The 15,169-nt window shown below is 45.9% G+C and overlaps 2 protein-coding genes across 2 annotated transcripts in view; one reads left to right on the forward strand and one right to left on the reverse strand.

Moving 5' to 3' along the window:
- Positions 1 to 2,289: 2,289 nt before the first annotated feature.
- On the reverse strand, positions 2,290 to 14,319 carry LOC140420884 (interferon-inducible GTPase 5-like). The gene is made up of 2 exons (XM_072504992.1): positions 14,154 to 14,319; positions 2,290 to 3,693 (listed from the first exon to the last, which is right to left on the reverse strand). Exon 2 carries the CDS (start codon positions 3,684 to 3,686, stop codon positions 2,469 to 2,471), a length of 1,218 nt encoding a protein of 405 aa, XP_072361093.1. The 5' UTR covers positions 3,687 to 3,693; positions 14,154 to 14,319; the 3' UTR covers positions 2,290 to 2,468.
- Positions 14,247 to 15,169, forward strand: part of LOC140420885 (sodium- and chloride-dependent neutral and basic amino acid transporter B(0+)-like) — a 138,165-nt gene continuing 137,242 nt past the window's right edge. The window contains exon 1 of the mRNA XM_072504999.1: positions 14,247 to 14,372. The gene's annotated coding sequence lies outside the window, so the exon portion shown is untranslated. The remainder of the gene's footprint in view (positions 14,373 to 15,169) is intronic.

Consider the following 15,169-nt stretch of genomic DNA (forward strand, 5'->3'; position numbering starts at 1 on the left):
GCTTTCAAATCTCTCCATGTCCTCATCTCTCCAAACCTGCAGCCCTCCAAAAACTTTGCACGCCTCCAATTTTGAACATTCCCAATTTTAGTCAGTAAATCATTGTTGGCCGAGTCCGCCCTAAACCTTTTCCTGCTCTCTTCTCACTTTCCTTTGATGCTCTCTTCTTGCTTTCCTTTGTTAAGATGCTAACTTAAACCCTAACTCTTTGACCAAACGTTTGTTCATCTGCCCGAATATCTCCTTATGTGTCACTACGTCTTATTGGGCGCGATCCTCCGGCCATGCTGCGATGGAAGACATCGCGCCGTGGCGCAGCACGGCCAGTGAAAGCCGGGACACCCCGCTCTCAGGATCTATCCGGCAACGCAATCTCACCAGCGAATCCTGACCATAATGGGCGGGATCAGGTTTTAGGAAATCTGCATATTAGAGCGAAACAGTAAGCCTTACTCTAATATGCAGATCCCAAGATACCCGAGGCTTTGGGTTACAACCCCTTTCACTTGGGGACCTCAAGCGAGCGCTGTTTGGTACTCATCCCCACAAAAATAAAGTATATTTTTTGAAAAAAAAAGTTAAAGACCCTGGGTGATTAACACTCCAATGTATAAAAGAAACATGACAATGTAAATGTTTAAGAAGGAATTGTAACGTAAAGAGCGATATGTGTGTAAGGTTATCAAAATTGAATGGAAGAAAGTCAAGGGAATGTGTAACTCTGATGGAAATGTACAGTCAAGACAATTCGAAATGTTCTGTAATGTTTATGATAGATTTTATGAATAAAGTATATTTTTGGGGAAAAAAAAAAACTCGTCCCCACAAACGGAGACCAGAAAGAATGGCACTCGTGGGGGTATCCGAGGGGATTGGAGGCCCCCAGCTGCATGCCGTTTGGGCAGGGTGGTGCCCTGGCAGTGTTAGCCTGCCACCCTCGGTGCCAGCCTGGCCCTGCCAAGGTGCCCAGGTGGCATTGGCAGGGGCACTGCCAAGCTGGCATTTTTTGAGCACATGTGATCTGGCCGGGGTTGACATGTGGGTGTTAGGGGATGCCCCTCCCATGTTGCCATTTAAAAATAGCGTCCTGATCTCTCGCTACAATGGGGAGTTCCGGCATAGTGGGGGAACACGTGGCTAAACGTACTCGCTCGGGGACTTTGTTCCCTTTTGGGACGATCGTGCCCATTGTGGTTTATAATCATTCCCGTCAAACAGTTTCAAATTTTTTACCACATTAAAGATGCTATATGAATGCAGGTTGTTGTTGTTCTCACTTGAACAAGGGAGAAAATATCTTTCAAAGAAATCATGATAAAAGCTCAAAGCGAGATACTTTTTGAACAATAAAGATGTAAAACACACACAGATTGCTGAGGGAAGAACTCTCGTTTTCCCATCTTCTTGCAGTTTTCCTCCTCACTCTGGAGGACTCAGAGATAAATATTTACAAGGTGTGTACAGCAGAGTGTCTTGTGTGCTAGTGATTAACAGCAAACAGTCGCTAAGACAGTAATTATGGTATTATAATAGATCAGGGCCGGAATTCTCCGTTTTGGAGTTGAACTGCTCCCGGCAGCGGAGAATCAGGACTGATCTCCATTGGCACTGGGAGTCAGGTTCAGGTACAAGTCTCTCCTGAACAATGCAAATATATGCATGGAGGGGAGTTCACCGGATTCCGTCAGAATCCCAGTATCAGGCCGTCATTCTGAGCTGGGCGCCAAGCTCGTTTTCGGGGATGTTGTAATCTGCCTGATCAGGAATCCCGATCCTGACGTCGGGCAAGGGAGAATCCACCCCCAGGAATACAGGACGTCAAACAAGACAAGTGCATTCCTGTCCAGTAAGGCAAGTGGTTCAGTCTCGGCCTCATTCTAACTTTCTGTTAGAGAAGAAGGGTTCTTCCTTCTCCTAGTTAACAAATATTCTAGTGCAATATGATAGAAATGATGAAAGGGGTGGGTTAGATCGAAGCAGCTTGCTTCCAAGATCAAGGGGCAAACCACGAAGACCCGAGACAAAATTAAATGTAAGATCAGTGATCAGGAGAAATTTCTTTACAAGGGAGCTTTGAAGCTGTGGGATTCACTTCCAGGATCAGTGAACGAGGCACAAAAGTTCAATAGGGACAAGTGATCCTCATGTTGTTGCCCAAAGGCCAGCCTCAGTCAAATCATTAGCTCCAACTGTTGATTCAGTCATCCAAGCTAAGAGGTGCTTAGCATCATGGAGCAGCAGGAACAGTAAATTAAATCTAAATGCAAGCAAATATCAATATAGACAATCTTCATCTATTTCTATTTTAATGAAGTTTAATAATAATATATTCCAGGAAATTGGACTAGGCCCAGAATAGAAAATGAGTTTGACTTCTGACCTGATCAATAATCTGACGTATTCAAGATCAAACATGACTACATTCTTTACAAAATTACATTGATCGGTGTAATGTGCAGGGAATTATTTCAATCCCTGCTTAGCGCAGCCTGGACCAGCCGTTGTGGAGTTTCCAAACGGTCGTTCAGTGAATCCTTCAGTAACTTGTAGGTAAAAGCAAAGGACGACACAGCCCCAAAGAGAGAGAAGGCCATTGGACTGAAGCCGTGTTTGATCCCTGTTATCGTACAGGTGGCGATGGTGATTCCCAACAGCACGTTGGTAACTGCTGGTGATATCCTCCTTGGCAATCGTCGATTCATTTCTGCTTTCAGAAATGAACTGGGCTTAGTGACTTTGTCGGCCACTTTTTGCACAAACCTGCCACTGAGTCCCAGCTGTTTCCTGAGGTATATCCACCCAGCAAGTGTGATCATAATTGTTGTAAAGGAAGACAACACTGGTAATGGCACTGGCACAGGCTTTGACACTGGAACTAACACTGGCATTGCACCCACTGCTCCAGAGAGAATGGTCAATAACCAGACTCTCTTCATCAATGTGCTTCTTTTGGGCTCTGTGATTTCCAGCATCATCTTTGGGATTGAGAGAGAGAAAACATTTGATTTAATGTTCGGGAGATCCCTGGCGAGGGTGGACTTCAAGCTCGGGAAGTCATATTCCTCCCGCTCAAAACTAGAGATCAGAAAAATGTCTGGTGGTGTCACCCCAACACTTTGGAAGTTACTGATACAGTCCCTGCGGATTGTGCTCCAGCCGTCATTCAGGTCAGCACCTTGCATCTTCAGTGAGCGAGCATCATTGTCTATTTTGGATCGGATATAGTAGAACTCTTTACCCTGTTCCTGAATCTTTTTGGCAATTTCTGCATCGTTCTCTCTGAATCGGGCCTGGGACACAATGATGAAAAAGTCAAAGTTTTCAAACTTCACCTGTTTTAGGTAATTATTTAGTTCAAAACCAAAGGAATTTGTTCCTGGAAGGTCCCAGAGTTGGACATTAGGCAGAGCGCGATAAGGATACCTGGTCGGCTCCATCCGGGTTTCTTCATTCCCAGTTGGAGCAGCTCCTTGATCATCGCTCCGAAGATCTCTCATTGCATTGATGAAGGTGGATTTCCCTGAACCCACATCACCCATCACTGCAATGTTAAGCTGCACATTGTCTAAATGGTCTGACTTACTCTTCATCTGAAGAACCACTGATTCCAATTCAGTCTTACATTTATATTGTAGCTTTGCTCTTTCCTGAGCAGGGAAGAACTTGGCAAGAGTAAGCTGGTCCATTTGAATTCTGAAAAGAACATAAGCATATAAATGTTAGACAAGGGGTGGGATTTTCTAGCCCTTCCCACCAGTGGGATCTTCCACTCCTGCCAAAGAGGCACCCCCCTCCCCCTCCCCCCCCCCCACCCCCATCCTCCGCACCGCACGGCAGGCAGTCTCAGAACTTTATTGCAGGTGTTATCTGGCATCGTGTTGCTCTATCGAGCAAAGTTTAACAAAAATGGCATTTTGAAGGAAAACCTAAAACTTTATTTCTCAATCCACAGATGCTGAGCTTTCCAGCATTTTCTGTTTTTGTTCCCTATTTCCAGGATCCGCTGTAATTGGGTTTTTTATTGACACAAATGTAGAATTGTGTCAGCAGTTGGGCAAGGCTTCTGGTGAAGTCCCACATAAGAGTTACTGTACAAAATTAAAGCACATGGGATTGGGGTTAATATATTGGCATGAATGGATTCAGACTTGGTTAGCAGACAGGAAACAAAGAGTAAATGGGTCTTTTTTGAAGTGGCAGGCGGTGACTAGTGGGGTCCCACAAGGAACAATGCTTGGGCCCCAGCTATTCACAATATATATCAATGATTTGGATGAGGAAACCAAATGTAATATTCCCTAGTTTGCTGACAACATTAAACCTGGTGGGAATGTGAGTAGTATGTTAATAGGCTTCAAGATGATTTAGTTGAGCGAGTGGACAAATACATGGCAGATGCAGTGTAACATGCGTACATTTGAAGTTCTCCACTTCAGATGGAGAAACAGAATGGCAGAGTGTTATTTAAATGGAGATAGACTGGGAAATGTTGACGTACAAAAGGGACCTGGGTGTCCGAGTACACCAGTCTCTGAAAGTAAACGTGCAGGTACACCAAGCAGTTAGGGAGGCAAATGGTATGTTGGCCTTCATTGAAAGAGGACTTGATAACAGGAGCAAAGAGGATGCTACTGCAGCTGTACAGGGCCTTGGTGAGACCACACCAGGAGTACTGTGCGCAGTTTTGGTCTCCTTATCTCAGAAAAGATAGATATACTGGTCATAGAGGAAGTGCAGCAAAGGTTCACCAGATGGATTCCTAGGATGGCAGGATTGCCGTACAAGGAGAGATTGGGTCAACTGCGCCCGTATTCACTCAAATTTGGAAGAACAAGAGGGGCTCTAATTGAAACATATAAAATACTGACCGGGCTGGATAGATTGGATGCAGGGATGATGTTTCCTGTCTGGGCAGGGGGTGGGGTCTAGAACAAGGGGTCACAGTCTCAGGATACAGGGTAGGACTGAGATGAGGAGAAACTTCTTCACTCATAGGTGGTGAACTTGTTGCATTCTCTACCACAGAAGGCTATGGAGCCCAAGTCAATGAATATATCGAAGAAAGAATAGATAGATTTCTAGACTCGAAAGGTGTCTCGGGGCAAAGGGAGGGAAAGGGAGTATGGGTTTGAGATAGAGGATCAGCCACGATCACAGAGGAACCGCTTCGAAGGGCCAAATAGAACATACAGTGCAGAAGGAGGCCATTCGGCCCATCGAGTCTGCACCAACACATTTAAGCTCTCACTTCCACCCTATCCCCGTAACCCAATAACCTCTCCTAACCTTTTTGGTCACTAAGGGTAATTTATCATGGCCAATCCACCCAACATGCACATCTTTGGACTGTGGGAGGAAACCGGAGCACGCGGAGAAAACCCACGCAGACACGGGAAGAACGTGCAGACTCTGTACAGACAGTGACCCAGCGGGGAATCGATCTTGGGACCCTGGCACTGTGAAGCCATAGTGCGAGCCACTTGTGCTACCATGCTGCCTTTGATCTACTCCTGCTCCTATTTTCTATGTTTCCAAGTTTTTCAGGCTGTTGGAAAACATTTTTGGGTTTCCACTTTTCCTGCTACTCAATTTTGTTCCCGTGTTAAACTGCATCGGTTAAAGTTAGTCCACCCACAACAAGCGTTCAGTGTTTGTTAAGGTCCAATCATGACAAAGCCCATCTCAGAATGGGATAATTCCACAGCCTGAATTAATTTCTCAGTCATCTCCTGAGAGGAAACTGTGCCTCAAGCTACTCAGGAATACCATCACCTATGTTCAGGACAAATGGGGTAACCGGTATCATCATCTTAGACCAGGGGAAGGCCTTTGGCAGAATATCACACACCCACACAATGTATGTACTCTCCAAACTGAAGTTTGGGGATCCAATTACTCGAAACAAACATCAGGGAATTGGAAAGTTTTTCAATCAAATCTGGAGTCCTCTAAAAACTTTAGCATGTTGAAAAGGCCTTTTTGCGGAGTCCAGCAGGAAGAATGCAGATGTAATTGTGGATGACAATCCCAGGTATGAGAGGCATTCAGATCAAAGCCTCCAGTTATATGGAAGATGTCACGGTCTACTGCTCAGACCCACTGTCAGTGCACAGACTGACGAGCATCTTGTGCCCAGTTCAAACCGGCCTCATGAGCCAAGGTAACTCATAGCAACGGCGAGGCCTTATTCTCTGGAAACAGGGATAACTGATCCTGAACTCTCACTGTTGGGTCAGACTACCTTGAAGGTGCAGGAGATAAGTTTATAGGGGTTGGAGCGTATGCCGAAAACCGGAAGGAATGTGTTGCCAAGGTGAAACAGAAACAACGCATGTAGGACCAAGCTCTCTCTCCATAGCAGGTAAGAACCTGGTCATCAGGAACAAGGCGCTCTCAGTGTTGCTCTGGTCTGGCCCATACTCAAATCTTCCACCGTGACAGTTACCAGTTACAGATAGAACTTCAGCATGTGATAGGGAAGAGACTATCACCCTCCTCCTGGAATGTGCCTTTGCAAAAAACAATGTGGAGAGAGATGCAATGGTTCCTGCTTTAACTGGAGAAAGGATATGCAGAAATACAGTCAACAAATCTCTAGATAAAAGGGAAAAAAATCTCCCCAACATCACCCTGATGGCCACTGCTGTTTGCAGCTACATCAGGCTGAGAGTACACCCTAGGTATGCAAACAGCAAGTGTCGCTACATGCTGAGGTTCTATCTGTAGCTGGTATCATGAAGGATGGGTCTGACCACATTGCCACCCATGGACCAGTCCCGTAACAGCCTCCCCGAACAGGCGCCGGAATGTGGCGACTAGGGGCTTTTCACAGTAACTTCATTTGAAGCCTACTTGTGACAATAAGCGATTTTCATTTTTTTCATTTCACCTGTCCTTTGTGGGAATATTTATGCAGAAAACACCTTTGACCACAAATTCATCTGGCATTGTTCCATGCGAAACACCCTCACGATGTATGCTGTCCGATGGTTCCCTAAGCAGATTATCAAAGGTATTTGGCAGTATACCTCATTCGCGAGACTTTCAAATAAGCACCAAGATGTATCTTAGCTGGTGATTAGAGGGTTACTTACCATCAGGTAAGTAAGTCTTCCATATAACGGGAGGCTTTGATCTGAATGCCTCTCAGGTTTTTAGATACAGGGCTAAATCGCTGGCTTTGAAAGCAGACCGAGGCAGGCCAGCAGCACGGTTCGATTCCCGTAACAGCCTCCCCGAACAGGCGCCGGAATGTGGCGACTAGGGGCTTTTCACAGTAACTTCATTTGAAGCCTACTTGTGACAATAAGCGATTTTCATTTTCATTTTTCATTTCATCAGATCCTTTCTACATGCCCGGAGTCTCACTGCCTCCACGTGCTGCTCTCAAAGAGGCTGTGATGGGGACGAGATTACCATCCTCCTCCTGGACTGTACCTTTGCAAAAAAACATTGTGGAGAGATGCAATGGCTTTTGTCGAGGTTCACCCGGAGCATCTCCATGACACAGGACTTTGTGCTCTCCAGATTGTACTCAGGGATGCACACCAAGACAAACATCAACTGCTGTTGGGGGAAAATTTCCAAAAAGCATCTGATAAGGTGGCACACAAAAGTTTAATATGCAAGATAAAGGCTCATGCAGTATTGTCATGGATAGAGGTTTGGTTAAAGGACGAGAAGCATAAAGAGGAAAAGAGCAGGGTTTTTTCAAGTTGGTTGGCAGTGAATAGGGACCGGTTTAGCTCAGTTGGCTGGACAACTGGTTCATAATGCCGAGCAAGACCAGCAGCGTGGGTTCAATTTCCGTTCCGGCTGAGGTTATTCATGAAGGCCCTGCCTTCTCAACCTTGACCCTCGCCTGAGGTTTTAGTTTCATAGTTTTCATAGAATTTACAGTGCAGAAGGAGGCCATTCGGCCCATCGAGTCTGCACCGACTCTTGGAAAGAGCACCCCACCCACGGTCGACACCTCCATCCTATCCCCATAACCCAGTAACCCCACCCAACACTAAGGGCAATTTATCATGCCCAATCCACCTAACCTGCACATCTTTGGATTGTGGGAGGAAACCGGAGCACCCGGAGGAAACCCACGCACACACGGGGAGGATGTGCAGACTCCGCACAGACAGTGACCCAAGCCGGAATCAAACCTGGTGTGGTGACCCTCAGGTTAAATCACCACCAGTCAGCTCTCCCCCTCAAAGCCTATGGTCATCTCTGACTATGGCGACTTTGCCTTTTATTGCAAGGATCAGTGCTGGGGCCTCAGCTTTTTACAATCTATATTAATGACTTAGGTGAAGAGACAATGAGTCATGTATCTATGTCTATTGATGATGTAAGCTAGATGGGAAGGTAAACTGTGAGGACACAGAGAGATAACATGTGGCTCTCTGCGGCCATTTCATATTCTGTTACTTTTCTTTATTAACTATCAAAGCACTCAATCTATCAACTATCAAAGTATTCAAACCAAGTCAGAAAGGACATGGTTATTTAAAAAATGTCGTTTGGTTAAGTTAAAATGAGTGAAATGATGCAGTAGATAATTGCTATTGAAAAGACTGGACACAATGCTTTCAGAAACTGCGGAGCTATCAGAATTGTTCAAATACATACATTCCCTTCCAATTTTGATAAGTTACAGAACATCATATTCTGCCAAGATCTGGCTCAAGAATAAGGCTCTATGCTCAAAGTAAGTGGAATTAGTAACAAAACAATTGACTTCTTCAAACTGTTTTTAGAAAACCGATGTATTAATTAAAGATGATTGTATTAATTGGCTGTGGGTTAGCAACAGATAATTGAATCAGTGGTGTGCCTTAAGTTACAATTAATGAATCAATAATGGTTATATTGGAAAAATTGAGTTATATGTTCGATAAAAATTTAGAATCTTATTTATTGTTGTGATAACCCACACGAGGACCATGGGATTTGTCAAGTACAGGCTCCCATGTAGTGGGTGGAAGCCCGCCCAGCTGGGACACATCAGCAGACCATTAAGTAAAGTTTCCAGACCAGGAGTCCGGGCTGGGGCATTTGTGTTGTACGCCGTGATGGCGGCTTTACTTTTGAGTTTAAAATAAATTAGTTTGGCCTTCTTCTTTGTGTCTCCTAGATTCACTACATTGGCGCCGAGAATCAAGTATGGATTCTAGACAGCCTTCCTTGAAGCTCCAGTGGGACATCAATACCAAGTCTTATTTAAAGGGGGTTCTGGCTTTTACTTGGATCTTGTTATTAAATTGGAACAGTAAAGGGGGGATTCATTAAGGGCTATACATAGATTACTGTAGCTGTGTGGGGTATTTATGTTTGTAGTTGATAAAAAGACTTACTGCATGTGTTTATAAGAATGTTAACTAAATTTGTAGAATAAAGCCTGTTTTTTGATTCAAAGCACCAAGATTTCTGTTGAATAACACCTGAAAGGCAGACCCTTATTCTCATCGTAACCAAAATCAATAAACAGTTATAGGTCAGGTGGACTACATAATATACTTTGGTGTTTTCTAAACCCTGGTGAAGAAAATGCCACTGTTCGGGAAGCTCAAGCCGTATGATGAGGGCATAAAGGACAACCTCCAGTATGTGGAATGTGTTTTTTTTATGCCAACGGCATAGGTGACAGCCGACACAAGGTAATGCTTCTGAATACTTGTAGAGCCCCGACATTCGGCATCATTAAGAGCCTGACATGCCCTGCGTCAGCGACACAAAACCTTTGACGATCTGGTAGAGTTAGTGGCAAACCACTACAAACCAAGACCATCAATTCTCCAGGGTTACAGATTTGACACAGTTGGAAGGAACCCTAGAGAATCCATGACTGAATTCCTGACCGGGATCAGGAAACTGGTGGAGCACTGCAAGTTTGGGCCATCCCTACTGGAGATGCTACGAGATCAGTTGTTAGGTGGAATAAATAATGTTGTGACGCAGGAAAAACTGCTTTCAGAGCCCACTCTAGACCTTAAAGAGTCATCGAACTGAAGCTGCCCCTGGAAATTGCCAAGGGGACCAAGAACTTCAAGGATCAATGGACAGGAGCACGGACAGGAGAACCTCCAGGCAGAATGACCAGTTTCCTCACCAAAGGCAACCATGGGCCCCACCCGACCGCCTGTTTATCATCGGCCATGGCATTTAGGGGTCAAAACTGACGACCGGGAAGCCCCAGAAATTCTAGGGAAGTCTCCCCGGAGGACTAGAGGTGTCCAGTGCAAGACTGCTGTAGTGTTGTAGACTTATGGACTTGACCCAGGCAAGGCTGCCAGAATCGACAGTATGTGTGTGGTGGTATGTATTAGGGGTAGTACGGTACCTGTGAAGCCGAGAGGCTATTGGCTGACAGTTCCCGGTCCTGGCTGGATCTGCCGCCTGCTGGCTCCACCCAGAAGGCAGAGTATAAGAGCTCGGATTCGCCCAGCAGCCGCATTCTGTAACTGAGCTGCTGGGGAACAAGTCTTGCTTAATAAAGCCTCGATTGATTTAATCTCTTCTTGACTTGAGTGAATAATTGTTGCGCTACAATGTGTCCCACCAAAGTTACCTCAGCTCTGGGTCTTACAAGTTCACCAGCCTGAACAGGACAAAATGATGCAAATTTTACTTTACCAGCACCCTAATATTGCTCCTATCAAAATTAAACTCCTAGTCGACTTCCTGGAAATGGAAGTGGACACAGGAGTCATCATTGGGGAGCCAACTTTCAGGTGTCTCCGAACAGGCATCGTGCTCCTGGGCCTGCGGGCCACCAGGGCCAGGTTGGCCATGCATCCAAGGGAAGCTCTGAGGATCATAGGAACTACCGTGACCCCGGATAGCCATGAGCAGCAGATGGTCCGACACCACAATAGTCGTACAAGGATCAGGGCCCAGTTTTCTGAACAGAGACTGGCTCGAAAGGATCAGCCTGGACTGGCAACAAATTTTAAAATTGGGAATCGGTGCTCTATATGAGGTCATCAGGAAATATCCTGAGATATTCCAGGAAGGCTTCGGAGGAGCAAGGGCGAAGATCCACACAGACCTGACGTCCTACCAAGGTACTTTGGGTATGGCCAGTCCCATACATCTTGCACACCAAGGTGGAATTCAAACCCGAGCAGTGAGAGAGCCTTGGGATCATTCGCCCACTACAGTTTGCAGAGTGGCCACAGCAGCAGTCCTAGTCCTCAAGCCCGAAAAGGTGGTTCGCTTTTGCAGGGAGTACAAACTAACCGTTAACAAAGCTTCCCACCTCGAGCGATACTGAGAACCATGATGCTAAACTGGCAGGGGGCCATGCTTTTACCAAAGCTTCAGATAAGCCATCCGTACCTCCAGCTAGAGTTCAATACGGCATCCAGAAATTATGTAAGCATCAATATCCATATGGACATCGATATCCATATGGACATGTATGAACACCCACGCCTTTTGGAGTCTCAATATACATCATTTTTCAGTGTGTAATGGAAAATATCCTCCAAGGGCTGCCTAAGGTGGCAGTGTACCACGACGATGTGTTAATCAAAGAAGCGACAGAAAAAGAACATTTGTCCAGGGAAGCGCAGGTTAGGTTATGGGGATAGGGCTGGGTAGATGGGGGGGGGGAAAGAGAGTGTTCCTGGCTCGGGTGCACTTTTGGTGAGTCGGTGCAGACTTGATGGGCCTTCGGCCCTCCTGCACTGTAAGGATTCTAGGATTCTATAAATCTGGAGGCGGTCCTGAGATGGTTCTCTGATGCTGGTGTCCACCTCAAGTGGGAAAAGTGCTTGTTCAAAGTAGATGAAGTAACCTACCTTGGGTACTGGGTTGAATTAGACAGCCTGCACCCTGGAGAGGACAAAGTGAAGGCCATCAACGAAGCACCCACTCTGCGAAACATGACCAAAATGAAGTGATTCCTTGGCCTTATAAATTAGTGAGGGAAATTCATCCCCAACTTGGCTGCTTTACTGGCACCCTTACACACACTGTTGAAGGATCGTGTCAGGCGTCACAAGACAAGCATTCACAAAGGTAAAGCAACAACTGCAATCACCCAACATCGTGATGCCTTGCCATACGGAGTTGGGGCAGTCCTTTCCCATTGGTGGGACAATGGCACTGAGTGACCCATAGTGTACCCATATCGAATCTTAGCAGATACAGAAAGGCGGTATGCCCAAATCAAAAACGGAGGGACTGGCTTTGATGTTGGAGCAAAGACATTTCACTCACTGTCTGTAGCCGGCACTTTATGATCATCACAGACCATAAGCCCATGCTGAGCCTTTTTAAAGAGGACAAAGTGATTTCCTCCCATTGCTGTGGCTCGGATTCAATAATGGGCATTATTGTTGGAGGCCTATGATTACTCCTTCAAGCACTGCCCTGGCACACACATCATCAATGCAGGTGCCCTGAGTCACCACCTGCTGAAACCCGATTGGAGGGATTCAAACATGGCAGTCCCAGGAAAGATGGGCATGGGAGGAATAACACATTCAAGCACTTTGGAGAGAGCAGGGAATTTGGACCTGGGGCAATCATAGAGTATCATAGAATTTACAGTGCAGAAGGAGGCCATTTGGCCCATCGAGTCTGCACCGGCTCTTGGAAAGAGCACCCTACCCAAGGTCAAAACCGCCACCCTATCCCCATAACCCTGTAACCACAGCCAACACTAAGGGCAATTTTGGACACCAAGGGCAATTTACCATGGCCAATCCACCTAACCTGCACCTGTGGGAGGAAACCGGAGCACCCGGAGGAAACCCACGCACACACGGGGAGGATGTGCAGACTCCGCACAGACAGTGACCCAAGCCGGAATCGAACCTGGGACCCTGGAGCTGTGAAGCAATTGTGCTTTCCACAAGGCTACCGTGCTGCCCCAATAATTTGCAAGGATCAAGGAGTCTCGGTGGTTTTTTGAAGTGAGAGTAGATGTGACAGCTGAGGAGGAGAGACAACAATGAACAACTAATATCAGCTAATATTAAGGTCATGGAGTCATGCAGCACAGAAAAGGCCCTTCGGTCCTTCCCGTCTGCGCCAGTCAAAAACACCCACCTAACTATTCTAATCCCATTTTCCTGCACTTCACCCTTTGCGTTGTAGGACTTGGAATCGCAAGTGCACATCTAAATTCTATTTAAATGTTGAGGGTCTCTGCCTCCACTACCCTTTCCGGCAGCACGTTCCAGACTCCCACCACCCTCTGGGTAAAAATGTTGTTCCTCACATCTCCTCTCAACCTCCTGTCCCTGCTAATTGATCCCTCCACCAAGGGGAAACATTTCTTCCTGTCTACTCCTCGCAATTTTATACATCTCAATCATGTCCCCCCCACCCCGCACGGCAGCACAGTAGCACAAGTGGCTAGCACTGGGTCTTCACAGCGCCAGGGTCCCAGGGTTCGATTCCCCGCTGGGTCACTGTCTGTGTGGAGTCTGCATGTTCTCCCCGTGTCTGCGTGGGTTTCCACCAGGTGCTTCGGTTTCCTTGCACAGTCCAAAGATGTGCAGGTTAGGTGGATTGGCCATGCTAAATTGCCCTTAGTGTCCAAAAAGGTTAGGAGGGGTTATTGGGTTACGGGAATAGGGTGGAAGTGAGGGCTTAAGTGGGTCGGTGCAGAATCGATGGGCCGAATGGCCTCCTTCTGCACTGTATGTTCTATGTTCACAGTCTGCTCTGCTCCAAGGAAACAACCCCGGTCTATCCAATCTCTCTTCATAACTAAAACTCTCCAGCCCAGGTAATATCCTGGTAAATCTCCTCTGCTCCCTTGCCAGTGCTATCACATTCCTCCTATAATGTGGATTCCAAAACTGCACACCGTTAGCTGTGGCCTAACCAACATTTTATACAGCATTATAACACCAACGTTTTACAACCAATAATGTATTGGAGCCTCTAAAGGAAGTTAGACCATCAGAATTGTGTTGAGGCAGCAAGGGGTGTGTCTCAGACACAATACGAGGGAAAACAGGAGAAAAAAGTTAAAATGCCATCATGAACCGTTCACCCACCGTGTCCAATTTCAGAGCCTGCACTTTGAGCTCTGGGATTCAGGATTGCGACAACACCAGTTTTAAATAAGTTAAACAGTACAAAGAGAAACTGAGATCTTTAACTGTCCTCACCATGGATCCAGGGGTGGGGATACTTACATTGGACAATTCCTCTGCTGTTTCTTTTCAAATTCTGGACGTATTTGAAGCACAGATTCCTAAAATGAGGATGTTTTTGTGAGGGCTCGGCAATTGCAAAATGCACAAACGAAACTGCAACTCGAAGAACTCTCAAGGGGAAAGGGGAGGAGTTATATTCCAACAAGGCCGGAAGTGGAAGGCGCTCTCGCCAAAAATGCAGTTACAGACAGCGAAAGGGTAACCACTCGATTTATACCTTGGGTTGACCTTTAGACACTGTTGCTGAAGGTTCAGCAGAGACTGAAAATTCTAAATTCAGAGTTTGTCTGCTGTTGTTAAATCACTCAACCATTTTGTGAGTTAGCTTTTTTTAAAGATGAGATCTAGTTCAGAGTGGATGACAACATATACAATGTAACTACAAAAGCAAAAGCAGAAGTCGTTTTAATTCTTTAAACTTTTTTTCTGGGGAGCTATTGATGTAACCATCCGAAATTTGAGATTTAAATCGCATTTTCGGATGGCTTCCAGCGCAGCACAATTTCCCACTGGAAAATTTGCACTTGCTGGCAATTGCCATGCAATCCTTTGATGGGAACCTGGGAGGAGGGTCTTTAACTCATCTTTGGGGTACGTACCTCCACAGTTATACTGCCCTGGAGCTCGGAATTTACAGCCCGTGAGATGTGCTTAAGAATGAGAGTCTTTTCTAATTGCAGAAATGTAAAAATAATCGCCGAAAACCTTGCTGGGTGCAATATTCAACAGTTTATTCCTAAGCTCAACCCATAAAGCCTCGTTTGTTGACCCATTTACGATATCATCCCTTCTCACAACTGGAATTGATTCTTTAACCATTAGTGCTACTCCCGCTCCTATTTACCTCCCACTCTATCGTGTCTGATTTTCTATCAAAAGGTTTATTGAGCTTCCAGTTTTGCCCGTCCTTTCGCCAGGTTTCCGTGATAGCAATACCATCCTCCTGCCATGTGTCTACTTGTGCCCTTAATTCATCTACCTTGTTTGTAACACTC

Source organism: Scyliorhinus torazame, chromosome 5, assembly GCF_047496885.1.
Source record: "Scyliorhinus torazame isolate Kashiwa2021f chromosome 5, sScyTor2.1, whole genome shotgun sequence".
In the NCBI taxonomy this organism is placed as follows: Eukaryota; Metazoa; Chordata; class Chondrichthyes; order Carcharhiniformes; family Scyliorhinidae; genus Scyliorhinus; species Scyliorhinus torazame.

What these genes read in the sequence shown, in the direction of transcription:
- LOC140420884 (XM_072504992.1), bottom strand. Translation starts at nt 3,686, where the DNA reads ATGGACCAGCTTACTCTTGCCAAGTTCTTCCCTGCTCAGGAAAGAGCA.